This window comes from Carcharodon carcharias, chromosome 3 (assembly GCF_017639515.1).
Source record: "Carcharodon carcharias isolate sCarCar2 chromosome 3, sCarCar2.pri, whole genome shotgun sequence".
NCBI classification, from domain to species: domain Eukaryota; kingdom Metazoa; phylum Chordata; class Chondrichthyes; order Lamniformes; family Lamnidae; genus Carcharodon; species Carcharodon carcharias.
In genome coordinates, this window is record NC_054469.1 from 58,395,365 (window position 1) to 58,420,375 (window position 25,011).

At 41.1% G+C, this 25,011-nt stretch overlaps 1 protein-coding gene across 15 annotated transcripts in view; it reads right to left on the minus strand.

Moving 5' to 3' along the window:
• Positions 1-25,011, minus strand: part of si:ch211-285f17.1 (sickle tail protein) — a 587,788-nt gene that overhangs the window by 40,572 nt on the left and 522,205 nt on the right. For all 15 annotated transcript variants that reach the window (XM_041184076.1, XM_041184075.1, XM_041184090.1 and 12 more), the window contains 2 exons: positions 21,379-21,545; positions 2,907-3,082 (listed from right to left, as the gene is read on the minus strand). In XM_041184076.1, coding sequence (XP_041040010.1) covers positions 2,907-3,082; positions 21,379-21,545 — 343 coding nt within the window. The remainder of the gene's footprint in view (positions 1-2,906; positions 3,083-21,378; positions 21,546-25,011) is intronic.

Genomic DNA, 25,011 nt, shown 5'->3' on the forward strand with positions numbered 1-25,011 from the left:
CGACAGACAAGTGCTTCAGTTTTGTTCAAAGCTCAAAGTACCAAAATATATGTTTTGAGCATGACTGAACAGACGCAGTGGTGTTTTAAGCCTCTAAAACAAAAGCAAAAGATATTATCTATGACCCAAACAAGAATTTGGATTACCCACAGGAAATCCCATAATCAGCCAAACAAAATTAACATTCAGAAGATAATCTGAACAGGGGATTAAAAGATTCAGTGTTATACAAACACTAAATAATGTTTGCATTTTTATAAACTATTGGAAAACTGATGTTGAAAGCAAACTCCTTTGCACTCTGATTCATGGTGACATATGCTGACCAGATGATTCTGTCCCCAGCCCTCTAAAAAGGCAGACAATGAATGGGTCAAGGCTTATGGTGGTTTGGAATCCCACAAGACTGTCTTTGCTCAAGTTCATTATCTACACTGATTGTTCATTTTATATATACACTTCAATTAGAAGAACTGCCACTTAGATGAATGAATTTAGTAGAAATGATTGGGTATGAGGATTATCTGCCCTATGTAATGGAGGACAATTCACACTTCTAAAGGTCAAGTCCATGTCAGAGATCTTAGTTTGTCAAATACAATAATGCTGAAAAAAAGTTACGAAAACTCCATGAGCTGCATCTTCCAGTTGGCATGTGGGGGCAGGTCTGACACGCAGACGCGTAACATGACGCACGATGATGTCGGGCATGCGTCCTGACATCATTGTGCGACATTTCGATATTTCATGCCCACCGACCTATTAAAGAAGTAATTACACTTAAGAATGGTGCCAGTCCAACCTTAAGGTTGGCGAACAGGCGAAGAACCCAAGCAGCCTTCGTGTTTTTCAGGAAACCGCATCCACGAGCGGGATGAGGTATCCTGAAGCTTTTATAAAATAAATAAATAAATTTTACGAACTTCACACACATGTCCCAGCTCATGTGACACTGTCACATGAGGGGACACGTTTAAATAAATTTTCACTTTATTTCTTAAAAAGTTTTCTCAACCATTCAATCTCCCTGAGGCAGCTCAGTGCCTACTGTGCTCTTCTGCGCACATGCACGAAAGAGCACAGGTCCTGACTCTCCCTCCTTTCCTTCCCCCCAGCCCGCACAGGTAGCGCTGAGTGCTTCTGGCTGTGTGTTACTGTGGGCGGGCCTTAATTGGCCCGACCGCGTAAAATGGCGGCGCGCAGACAATCGCAGGTGGCGATCAGCTCCACGCCCGCTCCCTCCCAGCCGGCCCATAGGAAAAATTCTCCCCCATATTTTCTTCTTTAAAACAGGCTTCAGCTAAATCTAGAATATAACTAAGCGAAATAAAGAGGTGGGCTCAGTTTCATGTCATTTTTGCACCATTATCACCTTGCATTTCCAGCAACTTTGTGAGCAAAAAAGTTTGAAACCTAAATGTGTACGAACAAGTTTAACTAATGGATCATGTCTAGAGACACCACACTCCAGCAAAATCCAGCCCATTATGTCAGGCATTCGATTTTTGGTACCAGTTGACTGGATCAACAAAAGATTAACATCACGATTAGATGTGTCAGATAATAGACCAAATTATATTGTTATAAGGCTATATCACTGCAATAAATTATTCTTAAAGGAAGCCCTTGTGGCTTTTTATAACTACAAACAGTAGATACGACTCCTATTTCTAGGTACAAATGAAGCGTAAATGCACACTGATTGACACTTAGTATTCTTATCAAAACCAAACAGAGCTCAACAAATATCAAATTGCATTATCTTCAGTCAGAGCGAGAGTTATGTTGCCAAGATGCAGTTCCTGCAGAAACAATAGGTGAGGCTTGTTCAGTTTTGAACAACTTCTGTAGTAGACACAGCAAGGTCACAATTGTTTGAGGCTGACGGACAGGAAAACATAATTCATTCTGCAAACCATTTTACTATAAAATGTGTTGCCTAAATCCTATTCTGATGCAAGGGAGCTTCAGTTTCATTCTTCCCTCTACACCCAACCCCTACCCCCTCCCCAGTTTTCTCCCTTTCTTTCTCGATTCATACTTGGATAGGGCTCCATGTGCACTGGCAGCTTTCTGGTAGCTACCCAAATAACCAAACATCACATTAGGCTATTCAACCACAAATGGCAAAGTTAAACCCAATCCCCAAGGTTCTGAGGGCTTGAGTACAAAAAAAAAATCAAGGCTGGCATTCCAGTGCAGTACCAGGAAGTGCTGCACTGTAGGAGGTGCTGTCTTTTGGATGAGACATTAAACCAAGGCCATGTCTGCTTACTCACATGGAGTTAAAAGATTCCATGACACCATTGCGTAGAAGAGCATTAGAGCTATCCCTGGCATCCTGGCCGATATTAAGTACCTCACTGGCTGTAAAGTGTTTTGGGATGTCCAGTGTCGTGAAAAGTGCTATAGAAATGCAAGTCTTTATTTTTTTCCTATTCCCATCTGAAACCCACAAACAGTGGTCATTGGAACAAGAGTGCAGATGCTCTTCACCTTATCCCAGGAAAATAAGATCAAACAAAGCATCTGTACTGCTAACCCATCATCAAACCAGCTAACAAGGCACAGACCAGGTACTGAACAGAAATATTGGTGCTTTGCATGGTTTGAGTTCCACGTTGGTCAGTGCAGTCACCCTCTGAAGCATGAAAACTTGTCACTGCATTCTCAGTTTCATCATTACAGTAGCATACTTCTTCAAAGAAAATGAGAGCATTAATGAATTTGAACTGACTGTATAAATCTGCAATCTGAAGCAAGAGACAATAAAAAAAACCCAACCCCAAACAATACAGGGCAAAGAAAGAAAAACAAGTTCATTAATAAAATAATAGGTTTAAAAAAATGAAGGAGCGTCCCAAAAAGCAATGCAATTATAAATGACCGACAGTCAGCTGACATACCATAGTTGATGTACTATTTTCTCCTCGTCGACCAAGTATTTCTGTCTCTCTTCTTCCACCAGTACGCGCTGTCGCTGCAGCGGATCCTCAGTTCTCTTCATTGCTTCAATAACTCTTCCATTGATTTCAGACTCTGCTTTCTTAAACATCGCTTTGAGCGTCTCCTGGTTCTCAAGCTGTTGGTAGAAAAGAATTCAGGTTCAATTTTCTCTGCCTGCCTAGCATCCCTGACAATTGAATTGCTCTGCTGCTCCCAGGAGCCAGTTGTAATGAACAGCCCCACAGCTGAATCTTACTTTGATTCAAACTTTATTCCACTGAGATGTCATAGACAAACCCAAGTAAATCAGAAATAAAAACAAAAACAAAGATAATCAGAAGCCACGTGGCCATTTCACTGGTGAGGACCAATGGAACAATTACTACAGATTATTTTCCAATTGTCATATGAGCATAAGTATTTAAAGTTGATATGCGTAATTCTACTCCATTAAACTGATGAAGTCTCCTGTCAAATTGATAGATTAGTCTCAGTTGTTGTGGGTGTGCTGATGGGAGAGGAGCCCAATCTTGGATATGCATACACAACCATTGAATTAACATGGTGAAAGCTGCTTTCCTCAGGCACCCATCCCCATAACTCTCACCCCAGGTCCATGACCCAAGGACCACGGTTTTATTTTCTTAAACCTTGCATGGTTCCAAATATCAATTAAACACTTAATTCTCAGGCAAGCACACCAACAGGCCACCTGTTAGTTAACAAGATTTAGCTACAGTGAATAGGAAGTGATTCTTATTCAGTTTTCAAAGCAATAGTAATAAAACAGCTTCTTTAAATCACCTATACAAGGATTCCTCTAACGTTGTGTCTTTGACAGCTCTGACATTTCAGCATGCCGCTCTGAATTTTTTTTTGAACAATAGCGCAGTACTCAAGGCTCAGCTTATTACAAAAAGCACACAAAATGTAAATTTCTGATCAGCACTGCTCTTGTGGTTCAAATTATGTACAATCATGAGTAATTTTGTTAGTCTTAATTAATAGGGTAGCTTTTGATGAGATTTGCTTCACTACATTTGACACTTCTCAATGCAAATGTAAGGGAATTGCTTTTCCCATTGCTAAATATACTTTGTACTTGTACACCTTAGGGGGAGGTGGTGGTATTGTGGTATTGTCACTGGACCAGTAATCTGCCAAACCAGGGGTAATACTGGAATTAAAAGTCTAATGATGACTGTGAAACCATTGCCGATTGTCATAAAGAAGGAAATCTGCCGTCCTTACCTGAGCTGGCTTACGGGTGACTCCAGATCCACAGCAATGTGGCTGGCTCTTAAATGCCCTCTGAATTAGGACAACTGGCAACTGGGGGTGAGCAATAAACGCTGGCAGAGCCAGCGACACCCACATCTCATGAACGAATAAAAAGAAAATGAAAAATCATTTCACTTGGTTTATCTTTAATTACTTAACCTTTCATTACATGAGTTTATTAATCTGATGATTAGGTAATGGCAAAATTTAAGAGGGTTTTAATTTTAAGAGGGGTTTTAATGATTGCAATGGGAGCTTCCACTTTGGTTTGACCAGTGAGCTTCTAGGAAGCCAATGTCAAATCCCTTCAGAAAGAAGAATCATTTTTGGCTGATGTGAATCGGCACCCCAGTGAAACTGACAACTTTGGAGATATTTCTTTGGAAAATAAAAACTTTGCACACACACTGGGCATAGTTATTGTACTTGCCCATGGTAGGTTTTTAAAAACATAATCTATGGAATTAAAGGGGTTTCAAAAGTATCATGCTTGGAAACATGCCTCAGAGGCATCAAATCTCAGGGCATTGCAGTTCCAAGGGAAGTGCTGTGACTGATTCAAATAACATTTTATCCATTCAGCTACCAAATACCCAATTGTAAAGGTATTAAAAGTAGCAAATTAAAAAGGCACCGCCGAGCAAAAAGTAGCCAAAATTCACTGTTATTTCCACGAAATTGTGACACGAGAAACAGGCCATCATTTACTCCATACCAAAATGTTCTATCCACCCATTCCCTCAATGAAACTGTAGAGCACCTAATCCCACACTACACCCATTATAGCCAATGGAGAGCTTGAGATTGCTGAATGAATGCTGAATGAATGCCACTGAACCACTTGGACCAATGCAGGATAACGCTGATGTGGTGAATGTGCAAGAATCAGAAGAACATGTTTATAAGAGGTACAAGACTTCTGGGCATTATAAATATAGCTGCTATTGGAATTCTAGTTTTTTTTTAATTAGAATAATCAAAACAGAGCCCAGGCTTTTAAACATTTAATGTAATGGAAACATTAATACTTATTTTTCATATTGCTAAATACTATAATCAAAAATGGCAGGGTAATTGTTGAAACAAATTGCCTCTTAGGGTATCTGTTCCCTGCATTTTTTCTGAAATCTCTTGACATCAATCACGTAAAGTACAGCATTGTTCTTCAAATCCACACCCCGAAGCAATAAGCCTTGTGATAGAGTTATAGAAGAACCGCTCATTTTTCTAGCAATATTTATTCCATAATTGTCTGTTTACTTCTTTTAAAAATTTTGCTGCTAGACTTAGACATTGGCTAGAGGCAGCATCTCAGGCACTTGTGTTTTCACGGATCCCTTAATGATTTTAAGAACAATTTGGCCCAAGCTATCATCAGCAGAAATAAACAGCAACTTTTATAATAGTTTCAGCCAGCTCTATTTTGAAGACAAACAATGTGCATTAATTAGATTAATTGTGTTTTTAAACTATGATTAATACAATCTCATGGAGCATGTAGCCGTTTATAGACCGAGATTTTGAAAGAAATCGACAATTGAAACAAATTAACTACCAATTGATCATCCTGCTCCAGATTTGCTTCTGTGTTGACTGAGGTATATTCTAATTATTGTTCCAGAAAATTATGCAGTGAATTGGGCATTGAAAGATGAGGAAGAATAACTTATGGTGCTTGTCACTAAATTCACTATTGCAGCAAATTCCAGATCAACCCTAATATACTAACAAAGCAGCAAGCAAAACAAAATCAAACTGCTGAATCCTTCAGCTAGCTGGCTCTATAAATGTTTTAAAAAGGTCCAACTGAAATTATTTAACTCCTAATTTCAGTACTTGTTTCCTGATGGCAGATATAGTGTCTACCAGATATGGAATTCAAAACAACTGTACTAAGGTGGGAAACTCTGCAATCATCAGCAAAACCATCCCTAATTCTGATCACATGATTGAGGGACGGTCACTTATGAAGCAGCCGAAGATGGTTCAATCTAGGACACTACCCTGAGATACTTCGGCTGCAGCCTCCTGGGGTGAGATGACTGGCCTCCCACAAAAACAAGCATCTTCCTTGTGCTAGGTATGACTTTAACAAGCGGAGAATTTCCCCCCTCCCTGATTCCCATTGACACCAGTTTTGCTAAGGCTCCGTGATAACACACACAGTCAAATCCTGCCTTGATGTCAAGGGCAGTCACTCTTACCTCCTCTCGAGGTAGCTCTTCTGTCCAAGTTTGAACCAAGGCTGTAACAGGATCCCGGACAGGACCCGCATTGATCATTGCTGAGCAGGTTATTGCTAAGTGCTCTTTGATAGCATTATTACTGACACCTACCATCACTTTGCTGATAAGTAAGAGTAGATGCTAGTGTTGTAGCTGTAATGGAACACCTTGGCTTAAAGGAGGGGAAAGAGAGATGGAGAGGCAGAGTGGTTTAGGCAGTGAATTCCAGAGCTTGGACAGCCGAAGGGATGGCCACTAATGGTGGAGCAAATAAAATCAGGATTGTGCAGGAGACCAGAATTGGAGGAATGCAGTTCTGGAGGTTTGTAGAGGTGGAGCAAGCTGCAAATGAGAGGGGGCAAAGGGAGGGAACTGAATACAAGCATGAGAACTTTTAAAATCGATGTGTTGCTGGACCGGGACCCAATATAGACCAGCAACCACATGGGCTTTTTCCACAAAACAATGCACTTAAAAATGTAATTTGTCTGTAAAATTATTTAGGGCATTTGAGGACATAAAAGATGCGGAACAAGTTCTTTTGTCCCTATTTAATTCTATACAGTGCAATGACATTTTTCAAAATAGCTGCTTAGCTCTACATTTGTGGTCTCTACTTCAATTCAATATTTTTTCTCTTTCATGAGATGTGCTCATCATTGGCAAGGCCAGCATTTGCTGCTCATCTCTAATTGCCCTTGAGAAGGTGGTGATGAGTCTCAACTTCGCTGTCCCTTGCATTTCACTGAAAGGAATAATTCTATATTGATCAAAGGACAAATCACCACCAGGACTCAAAAGGTAGCCAGTTTAGAAATTGAATCACTTTCAAATTTGTAACCTAGCTTTAATAGTGCTGCCAATTCAGTTATATCACAACTCAAGGGTAACAGTCATTAATTAAGAATTATTGTAGTCATTATTTGTCTCCTAATGCCGACCAAGGCTCGACATTCAATTATTTCAGCAAACATTTCAAAGGTTGTTAACATTTACTACAACAGACAGCAAAGCTAATTTCTGAACTCAGACCATAATGTCAGCTGGTTATTGATTCTCACTGCAATTTATAGCACATTATGTTGCACAAGGTTAAGGTTCTTAATTTCATGTACTGACTAACTTTTCATTACATGCATGGCACTTTATTTCGAGGACTATTCATAATCACATACTAAAAATTAAATCTACCTAAGTTGGTACACACTATAACCAAGGAAAGCACACAAGGAAAAAAAGATGCAAGACAAGCACAAAGCTTGACTTAAACAGCACCAGTTCTTTATTATTCATCCATTTGTACTATTTCCTCTCTTCTCACTATTAAGTGCATGCATTCCACTATTTATACGCTTTCATAATGAGAAAACAACACATTCTTGCTATCTTCCCACTATTTTCAGATAGAATGTGATCCGAATGCATTGCGTATGAGAGTTTGGATATCATATTCATACCCATTCCTATTCACTCAAATTCTAGTTGAAGTATGAATTCAAACATTATGATCCTTTTCCCTTTTGACTCTATTCTAAAGGTTGTAATTCTCTAAGGAGTTAATTGGGAGCAGACAACTATGTTATGCTACCCTGATTTGGGATACAACAAAACCAAACTAAGTTGAAAGCCAGGCGGTCTAGAATTGCTAAATGCAAAAAGTTAATGCTGTAATTACCCTAATAGGCTTCACCCATCATAACATCTTTACAATAACATTTTTTCTGTCACAAACCATCAGATTGGTCAATTTTCTTCTTCCTCATTAGTTAAGTGCTAGGTTTACATAATAATCAAATTGGCGAACAGTGAAATTGTATAAAGAGTAGAAAAGAGGTACTTTATATAACAACTGTTTCTGCATTTCAATGTTTTCCAATCATATCCTACCATAAAAAGCCCTGAGAAGTCACTGCAACCAATTCCCCAGACAAATCAGTCTGCTAGAGTTCGCAATTTGGTGGTGATGGTTTGGGGGGGGGGGGTGAGGGGGAGAGATGGGGGGTTCAGGGAGAGAGAAGGGAGAGAGAAGGGAGAGAGAAGGGAGGGTTCGGGGAGAGAGAAGGGGGAGCACGAGCAGCTAGGGGCAACAAAAATCTCTTTGGTTCACTATGCAGAAACGTGGGTGGGATCTTGCATTTGTATTGAAAAGACCAAATTCATGGGGATTGGAAACAAAGTTGGAAGATTCACATAGCTTGTGCTAGAGGGAGAATCACCAGAAAAAACCCTCACTGTGAAAGACAGTTCTGGGGTTAAAAGTTACCAGCTGGGAAAAGAAAACAGCAGAAGTAAAGCCTCAGGAGTTAAAATTTGCTTCAGATTGGTCCCCCATGATTTGAATGTTGACCCAAGGGACAGCGTAAAATATTGAGAAGTGGGATTTTCAGTTACATTAAAAGTCAAAGGAAATGTTCTGTTTGGTAGTTTAAAGTTGCCTACATAAATTGTGTTTACTCAATGTTGTTCCTAATTTGTTTGTTACTGTAAAAGTCCTAAACCGCAAAGTCTTCTCTAGTCATCCTTTCAGTGATTACAGTAAGACCTCACTTAACATTGACTCACTTGTTTCACTTCAACGTCGTTAATAGTGGCGGTATATCCATTTAACACTGCCAGTTTCACAAATGTCATTTGCCACCGGCTTCCTCTTCTGAGGCCTGTCTGCTCACATGACCTTTATAGCATCACTTTCACCATCAACCTCTTCCTCCCGCTCCCTGCCTCGCCTCCCAGCCTTGCTGCCCAGCCTCTGTTCTTACCCGAACCTTGAGGTCTGCTCTTCTGTGGCTCCCCACTTTTGGCTCCACTCCTGAACTCCCATGAAGTCCTGGGCTCCATCAAGTGACGGAAGTTGGACAGTGCAGTTAGTCGAGACTTCAGCTGCAAACTGCACCGACCAACTTCTGCCACTATGTGGGGCCTGAACAATCTAAAAGTACTGCATACAGAGGCAAGTACTGTAATTTTTTTTAAAAGGAATTTAATTTGAATGTGTACTCCTTATATATTTAGTGGTCTTTTATTTTGCAAGTTATTCTTGCTAGGAATGCAGAGTGCTGCACATGTACAGTACAGTATTTCAACATGTACATAGGTTCCTTCAGGCATTTCTTGCCTGGGAAAACCAAACTCTGGCTTTAACATCAGCTCCTATGGGAACCCAAGTCGCTTCACTTAAGGTCGTGATTTTCTGGAAGGCACCACAACTTTTAAGTGAGGACTTTTAGTGAGGTTTACAAGAATGTTGCCAGGGCTTGAAGATTGCAGCTATGAGGAAAGATTGGACAGGCTGGGTTGTTTTCCTTGGAAATCAGGAGGCTGAGGGGTGACCTAATGTACAAGATAATGAGGGGCTGAAATGGAGTAGACAGGGATGCCCGGTTTCCCCTAGCAGAGAGGTCATTTACCAGGGGGCACAGGATTAAGGTCATTGGTGGAAGGATTAGAGGGAACGTGAGGAAAAACTTCTTCACCCAGAGGGTGTGGGTGTTTGTAATTCACTGCCTGGTTTGGTGGTGGAGGCAGAAACCCTCAACTCATTTAAAAGGCACCTGGATCTGCACCTAAAGTGCTGCAACCTGCAAGGCTACAGACTGGGTGCTGGAAGGTGGGATTAGAATGGGCAGCTAGTTTTTTTTATTTTTTCTTTATCGGTCGGTGCAGACATAGTGGGCTGAATGGCCTGTGTCATAACTTTTCTATGGTGCTATGGACTTACTGTAACTGGAAGCTCAAATTTCTTTTTAGTCTCTCAATTTCTTTTAATTTTCTTTTGGATCTCTTTGGGGATCATTAAATCAAAGGCGTGTAAGGGACAGATCAATAAGAGAGAGAAATACTCTGGCAGGTGCTGTATGTGCTTCCTTCAGGTTCCTCCACCACCATATTCTTTCTACACTACAAAGCTTAATCTTCTCTAATTTTCCTCAAATATCTTATCACTTCATAACTGAAGAGCATTCTTGTTGTTCTTTTCTGTACCTTGTCTAATTCTATCTTCCCTGTCACTGGATTCGAAATTCAGTTCAGTGTATTGTAAACTCACAGCTTCTCTCCACAAGTCTACCCCAGCAATCTACCATCCCTTCCAATCGCTTTTTAATATTGTCTGGACATTGAAAGCCGGAAGTACATTCAAAGCTTCACACCAGCGTTTGAGGATATGCAAACTGCAACAAGCAACTGGCCCATTCGTTTGCATTTCCCTTGGTTCAGTTTCATGCACTTTAGAATATGGGTGATAGGGCCCATCCTGGGGCCCTCTGAATGCCCTCTGAAGAAAATAGTCACCAAAAAATCCATTGGGATTTCAGAAGAAACTTCTTCGGACAAAGAGTGGTGGGATGGTGGAATTCCCTAACACAGGGAATGGTTGAAGTGTATAGTGTAGATGTATTAAGGGGAAATTAGACAAGCGTGTGAGGAAGAAGGGAATAGATGGTTAAGATGGTAGGCTTAAATAAGAAAAAAATGGAGGAGGTTTCGCTGGAACATAAACACTGGCTTGGACTGGTTCGGTCAATTGGCCTCTTTCTGTGCAATATATCATCTGTAGGAGTGCAACTTAGAGACTTGTACAAACCCCTACATTCATCTTTGCTTTTCTGAACTCCCTCAGATTTAGTTTAACCCACATCCCCTTCGTTATCCATCTCTCCAAATGCTCAATTATTTTCAAAATCTGGTAAGATGCCTCCTGCTTTTATCTTTCAGATGTTTCCATGATATAGACAGAACTAGGTCATCCCACAACCAATAGATCAGGTCAAAGCTCTACAGTCCTGCCACATCCAGTTGTGAATGTTGGTGAACAATTAAACAACTAACTGAGGAGGTGGCTCCACATAATTTTCCATTCTGAATCATGACTGAGCCCAGCACACCAGTGAAAAAAGAACATAAGAAATAGGAGTAGGCCATGCGGCCCCTCAAGCCTGCCCTGCCATTCAATAAGATTATGCTTGAACTGCTCTAGGCCTCAACTCCTCTTTCTTGCCAGCTCCTCGTAGCCCTCAATTCCCTGATATTTCAAAAATCTATCTACTTCCCCTTTAAATACTTACAGTGATCTAGCCTCCACAACTTTCTGGGGTAGAGAATTCCAGACATTCACTACCCTCAGAGAAGAAATTTCTTCACATCCCAGTTTTAAATGAGTGCCCCCTTATTCTGCAACTATGTCCCCTAGTTTGAGATTCTCCCACTAGTGGAAACATCTTCTCAACATCTACTCTTTCAAGCCCCTTCAGAATCTTGTACTTTTCAAAAAGATTGCCCCTCATTCTTCTAAACTCTAATGAATAAAGGCCTAACCTGTTTAGCCATTCTTGATAAGTCAACCCCTTCATCCCAGGAATCAGCCTAGTGAATCTCCTTTGAACAGCCTCCAACGCCAGTTTATCCTTTCTTAAATATGGGGGCCAAACTGTGCACAGTACTTCAGGTGCGGCCTCACCAACACCCTGTACAGTTGTAACAAGACTTCCCTATTTTTAAACTCCAATCCCCTAGCAATACAGGTCAAAATTCCATGAGCTTTCTTAATTACTTGCTGAAGCATTTTGCTTCCACCTTCATTCAGAAGTGCAAAGTCATGCTGGTCTCCTCCCAAGGTCCTCATTATCACAGACGTCAGATTTCAGCCAATTCAATTAATTACACATGACATCAAGAAACAGCTGAAGGCACTGGACACAGCAAAAGCTAGGGGCCCTGACAACATCCAGACTGCAGCATTGAAGGCTAGCCACAGACAAGCCAAACTGTTCAAGTGCAGCTACAGCATTAGCATTCACCTGACAATGTGGAAATTTATTTTTAAATATTCTTTCACAGGATGTGGGGATTGCTGGCTAGGCCAGTGTTTGTTGTCCATCACTAATTGTTCTTGAGAAGGTGGTGGTGAGCTGCCTTCTTGAACCGCTGCAGTCCATGTGGTCTAGGTACACCCACAGTGCTGTGAGGGAGGGAATTCCAGGATTTTGAGCCAGCGACAGTGAATGAATGGTGACATATTTCTAAGTCAGGCTAGTGTGTGGCTTGGAGGGCAACTTGCAGGTGGTGGCGTTCCAATGCATCTGCTGCCCTTGTCCTTCAAGGTGGTAGAGGTTGTAGGTTTGGAAGTTGCTATCGAAGGAGCCTTGGCGAGTTGCTGCAGCGTATTTTGTAGATGGTACACATTGCTGCTACTGTGTGGAAGAAGTGAATGTTTAAGGTGGTAGATTGGGTGCCAATCAAGCGGGCTTTGTCCTTGATGGTGCCAAGCTTCTAGGGTATTGTTGGAGCTGCGCTCATCTAGGCAAGTGGACAGTATTCTATCACACTCCTCACTTGTGCCTTGTAGATACTGGACAGGCTTTAGGGAGTCGGAAGTGAGTTATTCACTGCAGAACGCTCAGCCTCTGACCTGTTCTTTTAACCACAGTATTTATATGGCTAGTCCAGTTCAGTTTCTGGTCAATGGTAACCCTCAAAATGTTGATAGTGAGGGGTTCAGTGATGGTAATGCCATTGAATGTCATGGGGAGATGGTTAGATTCTCTGTTGTTGGAAATGGTCTTTGCCTGGTATTTGTGTGGCATGAATGTCACTTGCCACTTATCAGCCCAAGCCTGAACACTGTCCAGGTGTTGCTGCATATGGAAATGGACTGCTTCAGTACCTGAGTCATCATGATTGGTGCTGAACATTGTGCAATCACCAGCGAACATCCCCACTTCTGACATGATGGAAGGAAGGTCATTGATGAAACAGCTGAAGATGGTTGGGCTAGGACAATGCCATAAGGAACTCCTGCAGCAATGTCCTGGGATAACTGACCTCCAATAATCACAACTATCTTCTTTTGTGCTAGGCATGACTCCAAGCAGTGGAGAGCTCCCCTCACCGATTCCCACTGACTCCAGTTTTGCTAAGGCTCCTTGATACCACACTTAGTGAAATGCAGCCTAAAGTTGTCAAGGACAGTCATTCTCACCTCACCTCTGGAGTACAGTTCTCTTGTCCATGTTTGAACCAAGGCTGTAATGAGGTCTGGAGCTGAGTTGGCCTGGCTAAACCCAAACTGATCATCAGTGAGCAGGTTATTGCTAAGCAAGTGCCGCTTGATAGCAATGTCGATGACCCTGCCATCACTTTGTTGATGATCAAGAGTAGATTGATGGGGCGGTAATTGACAAGTTGGATTTGTCCTGCTTTGTATGTACAGGACATGCCTGGGCAACTTTCCACATTGCCGGGTAGATGCCAGTGCTTTAGCTGTTCATGAAAGCATGAACCCAAAAATGGCTGAATTTTAGCCAACCCCAGTCAGGAGTCCAATAAAAAGGAATAAACCTGTCAGCATAAAACAACTTACAGCCTCCCTGATTATGACCTTAATTGCTTTCCAATACACTGACTGCATTGTCAAAAATATTCCAACAGGCTAAAACTGTTCTGAAAATATAACCCAACAGTAAAAAGAAACACCATGGATGATGGAAATGGGAAATGAAAAGAGAAATGCTGGGCAATTACAAGTCAGTCAGCACCCTCAAGAAAAAGAGTAATGTTTTAGCCACAATTTCCCATCAATGCTTAAACAAAACACACCTTCCTTTCACATTCAATTGCTGATTGACATGTCAGGCATTTCAGTTTTCATTTTAAGGATTTAACGCATTTCATGCGTTTCAATAACAACCATCCATTTCAATCTGTATAGTTCCAGTCTACATGTACTGGCTACGTGTATGCATTGGAGACAAAAAAATATAGGGAAACAATATTTAATACCCCACCCACCGGACTAGTGCAACAGCTTCTAAATCTATCAAATCCAATTTTATCTTGTTTAACAGCTTGAAACATTAAAATGCTGTTGGCCAGGAAGCATAGCACACTGTAAACATGGGAAGAGCTCTCTCCTGGCTGAGTAAGACAGGTGTTATAATTACAGAGACAGTGTTATAATTATGGTTCCACACAACAATCCATATTTACTATCTCAGGTATAACATCACAGCCTTAGAATAGCTGTGGTTTCAGCCAAATGCAACAATTCGCCTGTGGAAGGAAATGGATTTTGCTACCATGAAACTAGGCATTTACATGTATTTGGTGCCAATCAGTTAATCAATTTGTTATTAACAAAATTACTTGGCACCAAGTCCCTCTCACTTTTCTACAAAGGAAGATGTTGGTGAGAGGCCTTTGCAAGTAAGGGGGAAAAGAAATAAAGATCAAGCACACAACATCTGAACCACCTAACAAATACCTTCATCTGCTTTCAAAACTACCTCAAAATGTTTCAAACACCTCAGCAACATCTGCAAACAAATTGGCAATGAACAGAAAAATCAGTCAAGTTCATGACCTTTTACATAATTCCAATGCAATGGAGTGTTAAATGAACACATACTAGCAGAAAACAGTGACTTCACCACTGCATGCTTCACATAGCTTTTAATAATGTCTAAGGAATGCAACAGGTCAAAATCTGCCATTTTTCAGGTCACTAACTATATCTTATTTCAGTTTGCCTGCACTGGTAGAAACAAGGCAGAGTTGTGTCAATTTTCTTTTCAAGATCAGATTAAAAATATCACAAGTATGTTTCCACTTGACAATCATTTTGGAAAGAAGTTTTCTTCCAATTTTAGTGACAAGAAAAATGAAGTTCAAATAATACCATGGATAGATATGTAAGTGAATCAGAAAAAGTGCTTATCAACTTTATGTTTGCATTGGACATTCTATAATAACTTAGATTTCTATAGCATCTTTAAAGTAATGAAATGACCCAAGGTGTTTCACAGGAGCATTATAATACAAAGTGATGCATCGAGCCACATAAGGGGTTATTAGATCAGATGAGGAAAAGCTTAGTCAGAGGGGTAGGTTTTAAGGAGTGTCTTAAAAGGAGGAAAGTAAGTTAGAGAGATGGAGGGGTGTAGGGAGCTTGGGACTGAGGCAAAATGACGGCATGGTGGTCAAAGGTGGAGCAATAAAACTGGGGAGGCGCAGGAGACCAGGATTATTGTTGTGCAGATATTGAACAGTTGTGGGGTTGTAGGAGTTTACCTAGATAGGGAGAGGTGAGGCTGTGGAGGGATTTGAAAGGAAGGATTTGAATTTTAAAATCAAGACATTGCTTCTGGGAGACTAGCCACAGGTGCATTGGAATAGTCGAGTTTAGGGATAACGAAGGCATGAGCGAGGGTTTCAGCAGCAGAAGAGCTGAGATGAGGCAAGATGGGCAATGTTACAGAAGCGAAAATAGGCGGTCTTCGTGATGACAGAAATTAGTTGGAAGCTCATCTCAGGATCAAATGTGATACCAAGGTTGGCTTAATCTCAGACTGTTGTCACAGAGAGAGAGCAAGGGAACAAAGTTTGGAATGGGGACCGAAAACAATGGCCTCAGTTTTCCCAATGTTTAATTGCAGGCAATTTGTGCTCATCCAGAACTGGATGTCAGATAAGCAGTCTGATAATTTAGCAACAGTGGAGGACTGAAGAGAGATAGTGTTGAGATAGAGTTGGCTGGCATCAGCGGTCATGTGAAAACTAACATTGTGCCTTTGGATGAGGTCACCAAGGGGCAGCAAGGGGATGGGAAATAGGAGGGGACCAAGGATAGATCCTGGGGGGCAGCTCAGGTAATGGTGCAGGATCCAGAAGAGAAGCCAATTATATAGATAAGAATGGAACCAGGTGAGAACAATCCCACCCACCTGGACAACAATGGAGAGGTGTTGGAGGAGGATGGTGAGGCTACAGACAGGCTGAGATGGACAAGAGGGAAAAGGTTACTTTGTCATAGTTATACAGGATGTCATTTAGGAGAGAGCCGCTTTGTTTTGTGGTGGGATGGAAACCTGATTGGATGGATTCAAGCAGAGTTCTGGGAAAGACAGGGTCGGATTTGGGAGACACATTCAAGGAATCGAGAAGAAAGGGAGGTTGGAGACGAGATGGTCGTTTGGAAACACAATGTGGTCAAGTGCTGGGGTTTTTGAAGAGAGGAATCATGATGGCAGATTTAGACACTAGGCACCTAAAGAGGACAACACCTTAAAAAAAAGCAAAGGACTGCTTAATATCATAAGAAATAAGGAATAGGAGCAGCAGTAGGCCATTCAGTCCATCAAGACTGCACCACTATTCAACATCGTGGCTGATCCAATTGTGGCCTTAACTCCACTTTCCTGCCTGCCACCCTTAATCCTGGACCCCCTTGTAGATCAAAAATCTGTCTATCTCAGCCTTGAATGTATTCAATGACCTATTCTCCACCATTCCTTGGGGTAGAGAATTACATTCCATTTGCCTTCCTAATTATTTGCTGTACCAGTATGGTAACATTTTGCTCAGCGAACATGGAGCCAGGAAGGGAAGTTGTGAGATCAGCAATTTAGTGGGAATTAAATGGAGGGAATTGGAGGTGGGTCTCATGGACAAGATGAACTCAGAAGACAGGAGGGGGGGATAGGAGAGAAACTAAAAAAAAAATGCTGTTTTGGGGATAGGGTAGGAGGGAGCATTATGCACAAGTTTCACCAGGTGGGCTTGTGGAAGGGAGGGATGCAGCAGCGGAGCTGATCAGATTGTCTCGATCTTAGTGACAAATATGTCCATGAGTTCCTCGCACTTGATAGAGGGGTGGGTGGAGGGGAGAGGGGATATAAAAACACTGTTTACAGTAGAGAAAAGTAGCTGGGTGTTATCTTTGCAAGGATTTCATGATGATGAAAAGCTCTCACTGGTGTTATTGATTAGAAAAATAAATCATTTCAATTTTTACAACTTTTGAGTAAATCCATCGACCCATATTAAGGGCTGTTTTAAATGGCAATTTATTGTAGTTATAACAATTTGGATTATAAGTAAATCTTATCCATGTTCTCTAATTGGTTGGATGCCCCAGTGTGTACCCGAGTAGTTGTCTAACTGTAAGCTTATGTCTGGAACATTTACTATGAGATTGTAACACAAACATGCTTAATGCTACCATAAAGAAAGTGACAAAAAGTGAGCTAATTCTTTTCTGAGTACAAAATTTAATATCAAAATCAGTTTAAAAATACCAGGTTCATTTATTAGGTTGGTATTGCGACAAGCGGCATCATTGAAATGCAGAATGGCAAAATATTTGCAGTGCCATTTCATAAACCGAACCACCAATAGGTTGCAGAATTCTATTAACCAGGGGTATAAGGGATACTGAGTAAAAGCAGGTGTATGAAGTTAGGTCACAGATTAACTATGGACTCACTGAATAGTGAAACTGGCTCAAGGAGCTAAATGTCCTACTCTTGTTCCAATGTTTTCAGATGGCAGTGAAATCTAATGAGAAATTTATGTTAAAAAAAACTGCAGGGCTCCACCTCAAAATTATTTTTCTGCAGGCAGCGACAATTCTTTGGTGTATGAATGGCATAGAATTTGCCATTTTAGGTCGATAAAATGACACACATTTATACAATCATACAGTCATAGAGGAATACAGCACAGAAAAAGGCCCTTCGGCACATCGAGTCTGCGCCAGTCAAACAAGTACCTAACTATTCTGATCCCATTTTCCAGCACTAGACCCATAGCCTTGTATGCCTTGGCATCAAGTGCACATCCAAATACTTCTTAAATGTTATGAGGGTTTCTGCCTCTACCACCCTTGCAGGCAGTGAGTTCCAGATTCCCACCACCCTCTGGGTGAAAAAATTCTTCCTCATATCTCCTCTAAACCTTCTGCCCCTTACCTTAAATCTATGCCCCCTGGTTACTGGTCCCTCCACCAAGAGGAAAAGTTCCATCCTGTCTACCCTAGCTATGCCCTCATAATTTTATACACCTCAATCATGTGCCCCCTCAATCTCCTCTGCTCCAGGGAAAATAACCCCAATCTATCCAATCTCTCCTTATAACTAAAACTCTCCAGCCCAGGCAACATCCTAGTAAATCTTCTCTGCATTCTCTCTAGTGCAATCACATCCTTCCTATAATGCAATTCCAGAAGTGCACACAATATTCTAGCTGTGGCCGAACCAATGTTTTATACAGTTCCAACATAACTTCCCTGCTCTTATACTCTATGCCTCGACTAATCAATGCAGGTATCCCATATGCCTTCTTAGCCTTATCTATCTGTCCCACTTCCTTAAGGGACCTGTGGACATGCACACCAAGGTCCCTCTGATCCTTGGTACTTCCCAGGGTCCTACCATTCATCGTGTATTCCCATGCCTTGTTTGTCCTGCCCAAGTGCATTACCTCACACTTATCTGGATTAAATTCCATTTGCCACCGATCAGCCCATCTATATCCTCCTGTAATCTAAGGCTACCCTCCTCACTATTTACCACCCCACCAATTTTCGTGTCATCTGAAAACTTACTGATCAACCCTCCTACATTCAGATCTAAATCATTTATATGTACCACAAACAGCACCGATCCCTGTGGAACCCCACTGGACACAGGCATCCAGTCACAAAAACACCCCGCAGCCATCACCCTCTGATTCCTCAGCCAATTCTGGATTCAAGTTGCCAAATTGCCTTGGATCCCATGGGCTCTTACCTTCTTTATCAGTCTCCCACACGGTACCTTATCAAAGGCCTTGCAGAAGTCTAAGTAAATTACGTCAAATGCATTGCCCTCATCTACACACCTGGTCACCTCTTCAAAAAATTCAATCAAATTGGTCAGACATGACCTCCCCTTCACAAAACTACGAGAACTACCACTGACACCATCTTCAGCTGCAACATCAATTATCTTCCTGCCCACCATCATAGGCCTGAAGTGGGGATGTTCACTGACGGTTGCGCAATGTTCAGCACCATTCGCAACTCCTCAGATACTGAAGCAGTCCATATCTAAATGCAGCAAGACCTGGACAATATCCAGGCTTGGGCTGACAAGTGGCAGGTAACATTTGCGCCACACAAGTGCCAGGCAATGATCATCATCAACAAGAGAGAATCTAACTATCACCACTTGACGTTCAATGGCATTACCACTAGTGAATCCCCCCTATCAACATCCTGGGGGTTACCATTGAGCAGAAAGTGAACTGAACTAGCCATATAAAAACTGTGGCTACAAGAGCAGGTCAGAGGCTAGGAAGTAACTCACCTCCTGACATCCCAAAGCCTGTCCACCAGCTACAAGGCACAAATCAAGAGTGCAATGGAATACTCCCCACTTGCCTGGATGAGTGCAGCTTCCACAACACTCAAGAAACTTGTCACCATCCAGGACAAAGCAGCCCGCTTGATTGGCACCACATTCACAAACATTCACTCCCTCCAATAATGACACACAATAACAACAGTGTGTACCATCTACAAGATGCACTGCAGGAATTCACCAAGGCTCCTTAGACAGCACCTTCCAAATCCACGACCACTACCATCTAGAAGGGCAAGGGCAGCTAGTTGGGAACACCACCATCTGGAAGCTCCCCTCCAAGTCACTCACTATCCTGACTTGGAAATATATCGCCATTCCTTCACTGTCGCCCGGTCAAAACCCTGGAACCCCCTTCCTAACAGCACTGTGGGTGTACCTACACCACATGGACTGCAGCAGTTCAAGAAGGCAGCTCACCACCACCTTCTCAAGGGTAACTAGGAATGGGAAATAAATGCTGGCCCAGCCAGCGATGCCCACATCCGGTGAATGAATTAAAAAATCTTAAAATCAAATTCTTTTGAGCTTACCCAAGATGTAAACAATAAATTTGTTGGTCTGGAAGTACAACAGATGGAAATACATTGTACAGAATTACATTAGCCAGTGATTATCTAAATCAGGAACTTGGTGATTTAAAAAAAATTAATTCATGGGATGTGAGCATTGCTGGCTGGTATCTTGGTCTTCCGCTGCAACACTGGACATTTTAATTGCATAAAACTGCTGCACCAACCAGCTGCTGGTCTGCAACTGTGCTGGACGCAGGGTTTTATTTGGTCCAATTAAGTGTAATGTTTTACACACACACAATTAAGTGTAATGTTTTACACACACACACACAATTAAGTGTAATGTTTTACACAAACACAATTAAGTGTAATGTTTTACACACACACACAATTAAGTGTAATGTTTTACACACACACACAATTAAGTGTAATGTTTTACACACACACAATTAAGTGTAATGTTTTACACACACACAATTAAGTGTAATGTTTTACACACACACAATTAAGTGTAATGTTTTACACACACACACGCACAATTAAGTGTAATGTTTTACACAAACACAATTAAGTGTAATGTTTTACACACACACACACACAATTAAGTGTAATGTTTTACACACACACACACACACAATTAAGTGTAATGTTTTACACACACACAATTAAGTGTAATATTTTACACACACACAATTAAGTGTAATATTTTACACACACACACACAATTAAGTGTAATGTTTTACACACATACACACAGACACACACAAAATCAGGCCAGTCGATGGCTGGTCCCTGCTCTCATGGCACTGTCTTAGGCATCTGCGCATCTTTGCAACACAGCACATATTGCCTGTTTGATCCCTTCCCAGTTGTAAAGGGTAAAGTAAAATATGTATTTTTGAGACAAAAAATTGACGCTGACTACTAACCTGAGTAAGCATGCCATGGCTGAAAAGGCAAGTCAGCTTCTACACCATGTATATGCAAAAGAGCCCAGAAAAATGGGGTCATCTCAGGCCAAATTTTATGCCATGACCTATGGTAATCAAACAGCTTGTCACTGCATCACTGGGCACAATTTATTGGTAAATGCTATTTTTACCATCCAAATTGATCACAAGATACAGAATCTTAAACCGATTCTTAATGTTCAAACCATAATCTCATTGCAACCAAAAACTAAAAGTTTTAGGTATTGTAGCATGGTAACATTTATCTGGACAGAAAGTAAATAGATACCTGCGACTGTCTCAAATGTTGAAGTTGCAGGCGCAGGTCAAGAATATTCCTCCGTAAATCAAATACATTGTTTTGAATTTGCTGTTGACACGAGGCAGAAGGTTGGGCAACAACGGAAGGCTCTAAAATAATCCCAGAGCTCTTCAGTACTGTTGTACTTGTTGCACCTGCAGGGGAAAATTATCTCATTAGCATTAACAAAATAAAGAACTCTTTTCAGGGCAGATCTAAGTATGACTACAATAATTGCAAATTTGATTCACAAAAGAGATAGTATGACTGTCTAAAAGAGCACAGCTGTTATGGATGCATGCAAGGTTGCAACTTATCATCAATCAAATACATAATGTGAATGATCAATGCACATACATCCCTTCAAATCTCAAGAGTCATGAATCCAGACTATGGAACTAACCATAATTCAACTCTAATTAAGCAACTGCAGTGTTGTAATACTGTGCATTGCTAATTGCTACATAGCATAGCTTTACATTGTGATGGAATTGCACCTGACGACAGACACAAAGAGTGTCTAAAAGTTGCATTTGCCAATGGAAATCAGTTTAAAATATCAAAATTCTGAAATAATCTTTTATGCTATACGTGCAACATTAAAAGAGTTTTACACATCATTTATGACTGGGAAATGATTTGTACAGCTTTCTAAAACTTACAAGATTTAATAATGTCTGATTTTGGAGACAACAAAAATCATTATTAATACTTTTTCCATTTTATGATTGCTTTAATGGATATTCTGCTTCAAATGCTCTTGAATCACATTTTCACATAATACTTGATGGTAATCATCTCTGGGGTCTGTATTTCAAACTAAAGACAGATGGAATCAGTCTCTCTCTCTCTAATGGCTGCTTAGATTCCCCAAACAAAATTAATTTAGCCCGGTCCAATCCTTCATGAACTGGAGCCCACAGCTCAAAAGCACTCATAATTTGATATTAAATTCACAGAATGTTACAGTGCATAAGTAAGCCATTTGGCCCATCGTGTCTGCACCGGCTCTCCAAATGAGCAATATAACTTAATACTATTCTCCTGTCTTTTCTCCGTATCCTTGCACATTAAATGAATATAAACAATCAGCTAATGCCCTCTTGAATCCCTCAATTGAGCCTGCCTCCACCATACTTCCAGGCAGTACATCCCAGACTCGAACCACTCAACTGTATGAAAAAGTTTTTTCTCACATCACATTTGCTTCTTTTGCGAATCATTTTAAATCTGTGTCATCTCATTCTCGATCCTTTTATGAGAGAGAACTCCATCTACTCTATCCAGTTCCCTCATGATTTTGAACGTCCCTATCAAATCTCATCAGCCTTCTCCTCGCCAAGAGGAACCATCCCAATCTCTCCAAAATATCTTCAGAACTGAAGTTTCTCATCCCTGGAACCATTCTTGTAAACCTGTTCTGCACTCTTTCCAATGTGTTCACATCCTTCATGTAGTGTGGCACCCACAACTGTACACAATACAGCAGCTGAGGTCTAATTAGTGTCTTACATTTCCTCAGCATAGTCTCCTTGCTCTTGTACTCTATGCCCCTATTAATAAAGCCAGGATACTGTATGCTTTAGAAACAGCTCTATCCACTTGCCCTGCCACCTTCAATGATCTATGCGCATATACACATATGCTCCTGCATCCCCTTAAGAATTGTACTTCATATTTTATATTGTCTCTCCCATGTTCTTCCTACCAAAATGGATCCACCACTCACTTCCCCACATTGAGCTTCATCTGTCCACCTATCTGTCCAGTCCACCAACTTGTCTATGTCCTTTTGAAGTTCTATACTGCCCTTCTCTCAGTTCACAATGCTTCCAAGTTTCATATCATCTGCAAACTTTGAAATTGTCTCCTGCACAACAAGATCTAGATCATTAATATATATCAGGAAAAGCAAGGATCCCAATACCAACCCCTGGGGAACTCCACTACAAACCTTCTTCCAACCCAGAAAACATCCATTGGCCATCCTCTATTTCCTATTACTCAGCCTTTTGTATCCAAGTTGCTACTGTCCCTTTTATTCCATGAACTATAACTTTTCTCACAGGTCTGTTGCGTGGCACCACACCGAATGCCTTTCGAAAGTCCACGTATAGCACATCAATAGCATTACCCTCATCGACCTTTTCTGTTACCTCCTCAAAAAATTCCAGCAAGCTAGTTAAATACAATTTCCTCTTTAGAAATCCATGCTGGCTCTTCCTAATCAACTCATGTTTTTCCATGGGGCTATTTAATTCTATCCCGAATAATTGTTTCGGGAAGCTTCCCTGCCACTGAAGTTAAACTGACTGGTCTGTAATTGGTGGGCTCATATTTACAACCTTTTTTGAACAAGGGCATAACGTTTATAATTCTCCAGTCCTCTGGCACTTCCTTGGAGTCTAGTGAAGACTGAAAAATTATAGCCAGTGCAATTTCCTCCTACTTCCTTCAATATCCTTGGATGCGTCTCAACCAGTCCCGGTGCCTTGTCAACTTTAAGTACCGACAGTTTATCCAGCACTTTCTCCTTATCAATTTTGAACCCCTCTAGTGTGCAATCTCATTCAGAAATCCACAAGGCAAGCTGAAGTGGGAACTAGAAATACCATCAATACAGCAAAGCAGAATGAAACTACATCTGGCTTATACTGTATCTAATTTGAAAAAGGAGAACATTCAAAACACCCAGTTAGTCTCTCACTGAGATAAGCAGTAATTTCATCCCACAGAAAATACACCACTGAGCCTTCAAAATGCTTAATGGCATTAATGGCGCACACACAATAGCATTAATGGTATATGTGTCACACCTCAAAGAAACTCCTAACCCACAACTTGAAAGCAAGTCTGCTATTCATATGCAGTGAACGACAGTGGTCACTTACACAGAATATATAGAAATGGTACAGAGGCCAGAGAAACTGATGTTCTTCTCATTAGAACAGATTAGGTTAAGAACAGATCAACAGAATTTCAGAAGTGTTTTGACAAGCTAAGTAGTAGGGTGGGCAGGAACTATTTTCCACTGGGTGACAAGTCAGTAACTAAAGGGCATACCAAGATCATTATCCACAGAATGAAGGGGGGGGGGGGATGGTTAGCAGGATTTATTTCATGCTTGAATGCACATGGAACATCCTACTGGAAACAATGGTGGAAGCAGAATTCATGGTGGCTTCTGAAAAGGAAATTAATTTGAAGTCTCTATGGCAGGGGAGAATGGGGCTAAGTTGATAGCTCTTTCCTCACACAAGCATGATTGGCCAAATGATTCCTTTCAGTGCTAGACAATTCTATAATTATAACAAAGAAGCAGATTATTCAGTCCATCAGAGCTGCACTGACATTCTCGTCCACATGATCAAACTACTCTAATCCCAATGGAATATCAATAAAGTTTCCTTGATTTCTAAGTCCAGGTGATTTGTAAGAACAAACTCAGTACAGGACCGCGTGGAATCCTACTCATCACATTTTTCCAGTCTGAGAAATCCTGCAACCTCTATTCTTACTTTTTGCTCACCACCTATCTCCATATCTATGTGCGCATATATTGCCTTCAATTCACCCTATACCTGCTCCAAGTCTCTTATCTGGGGCATTAAGTGCTGTTTT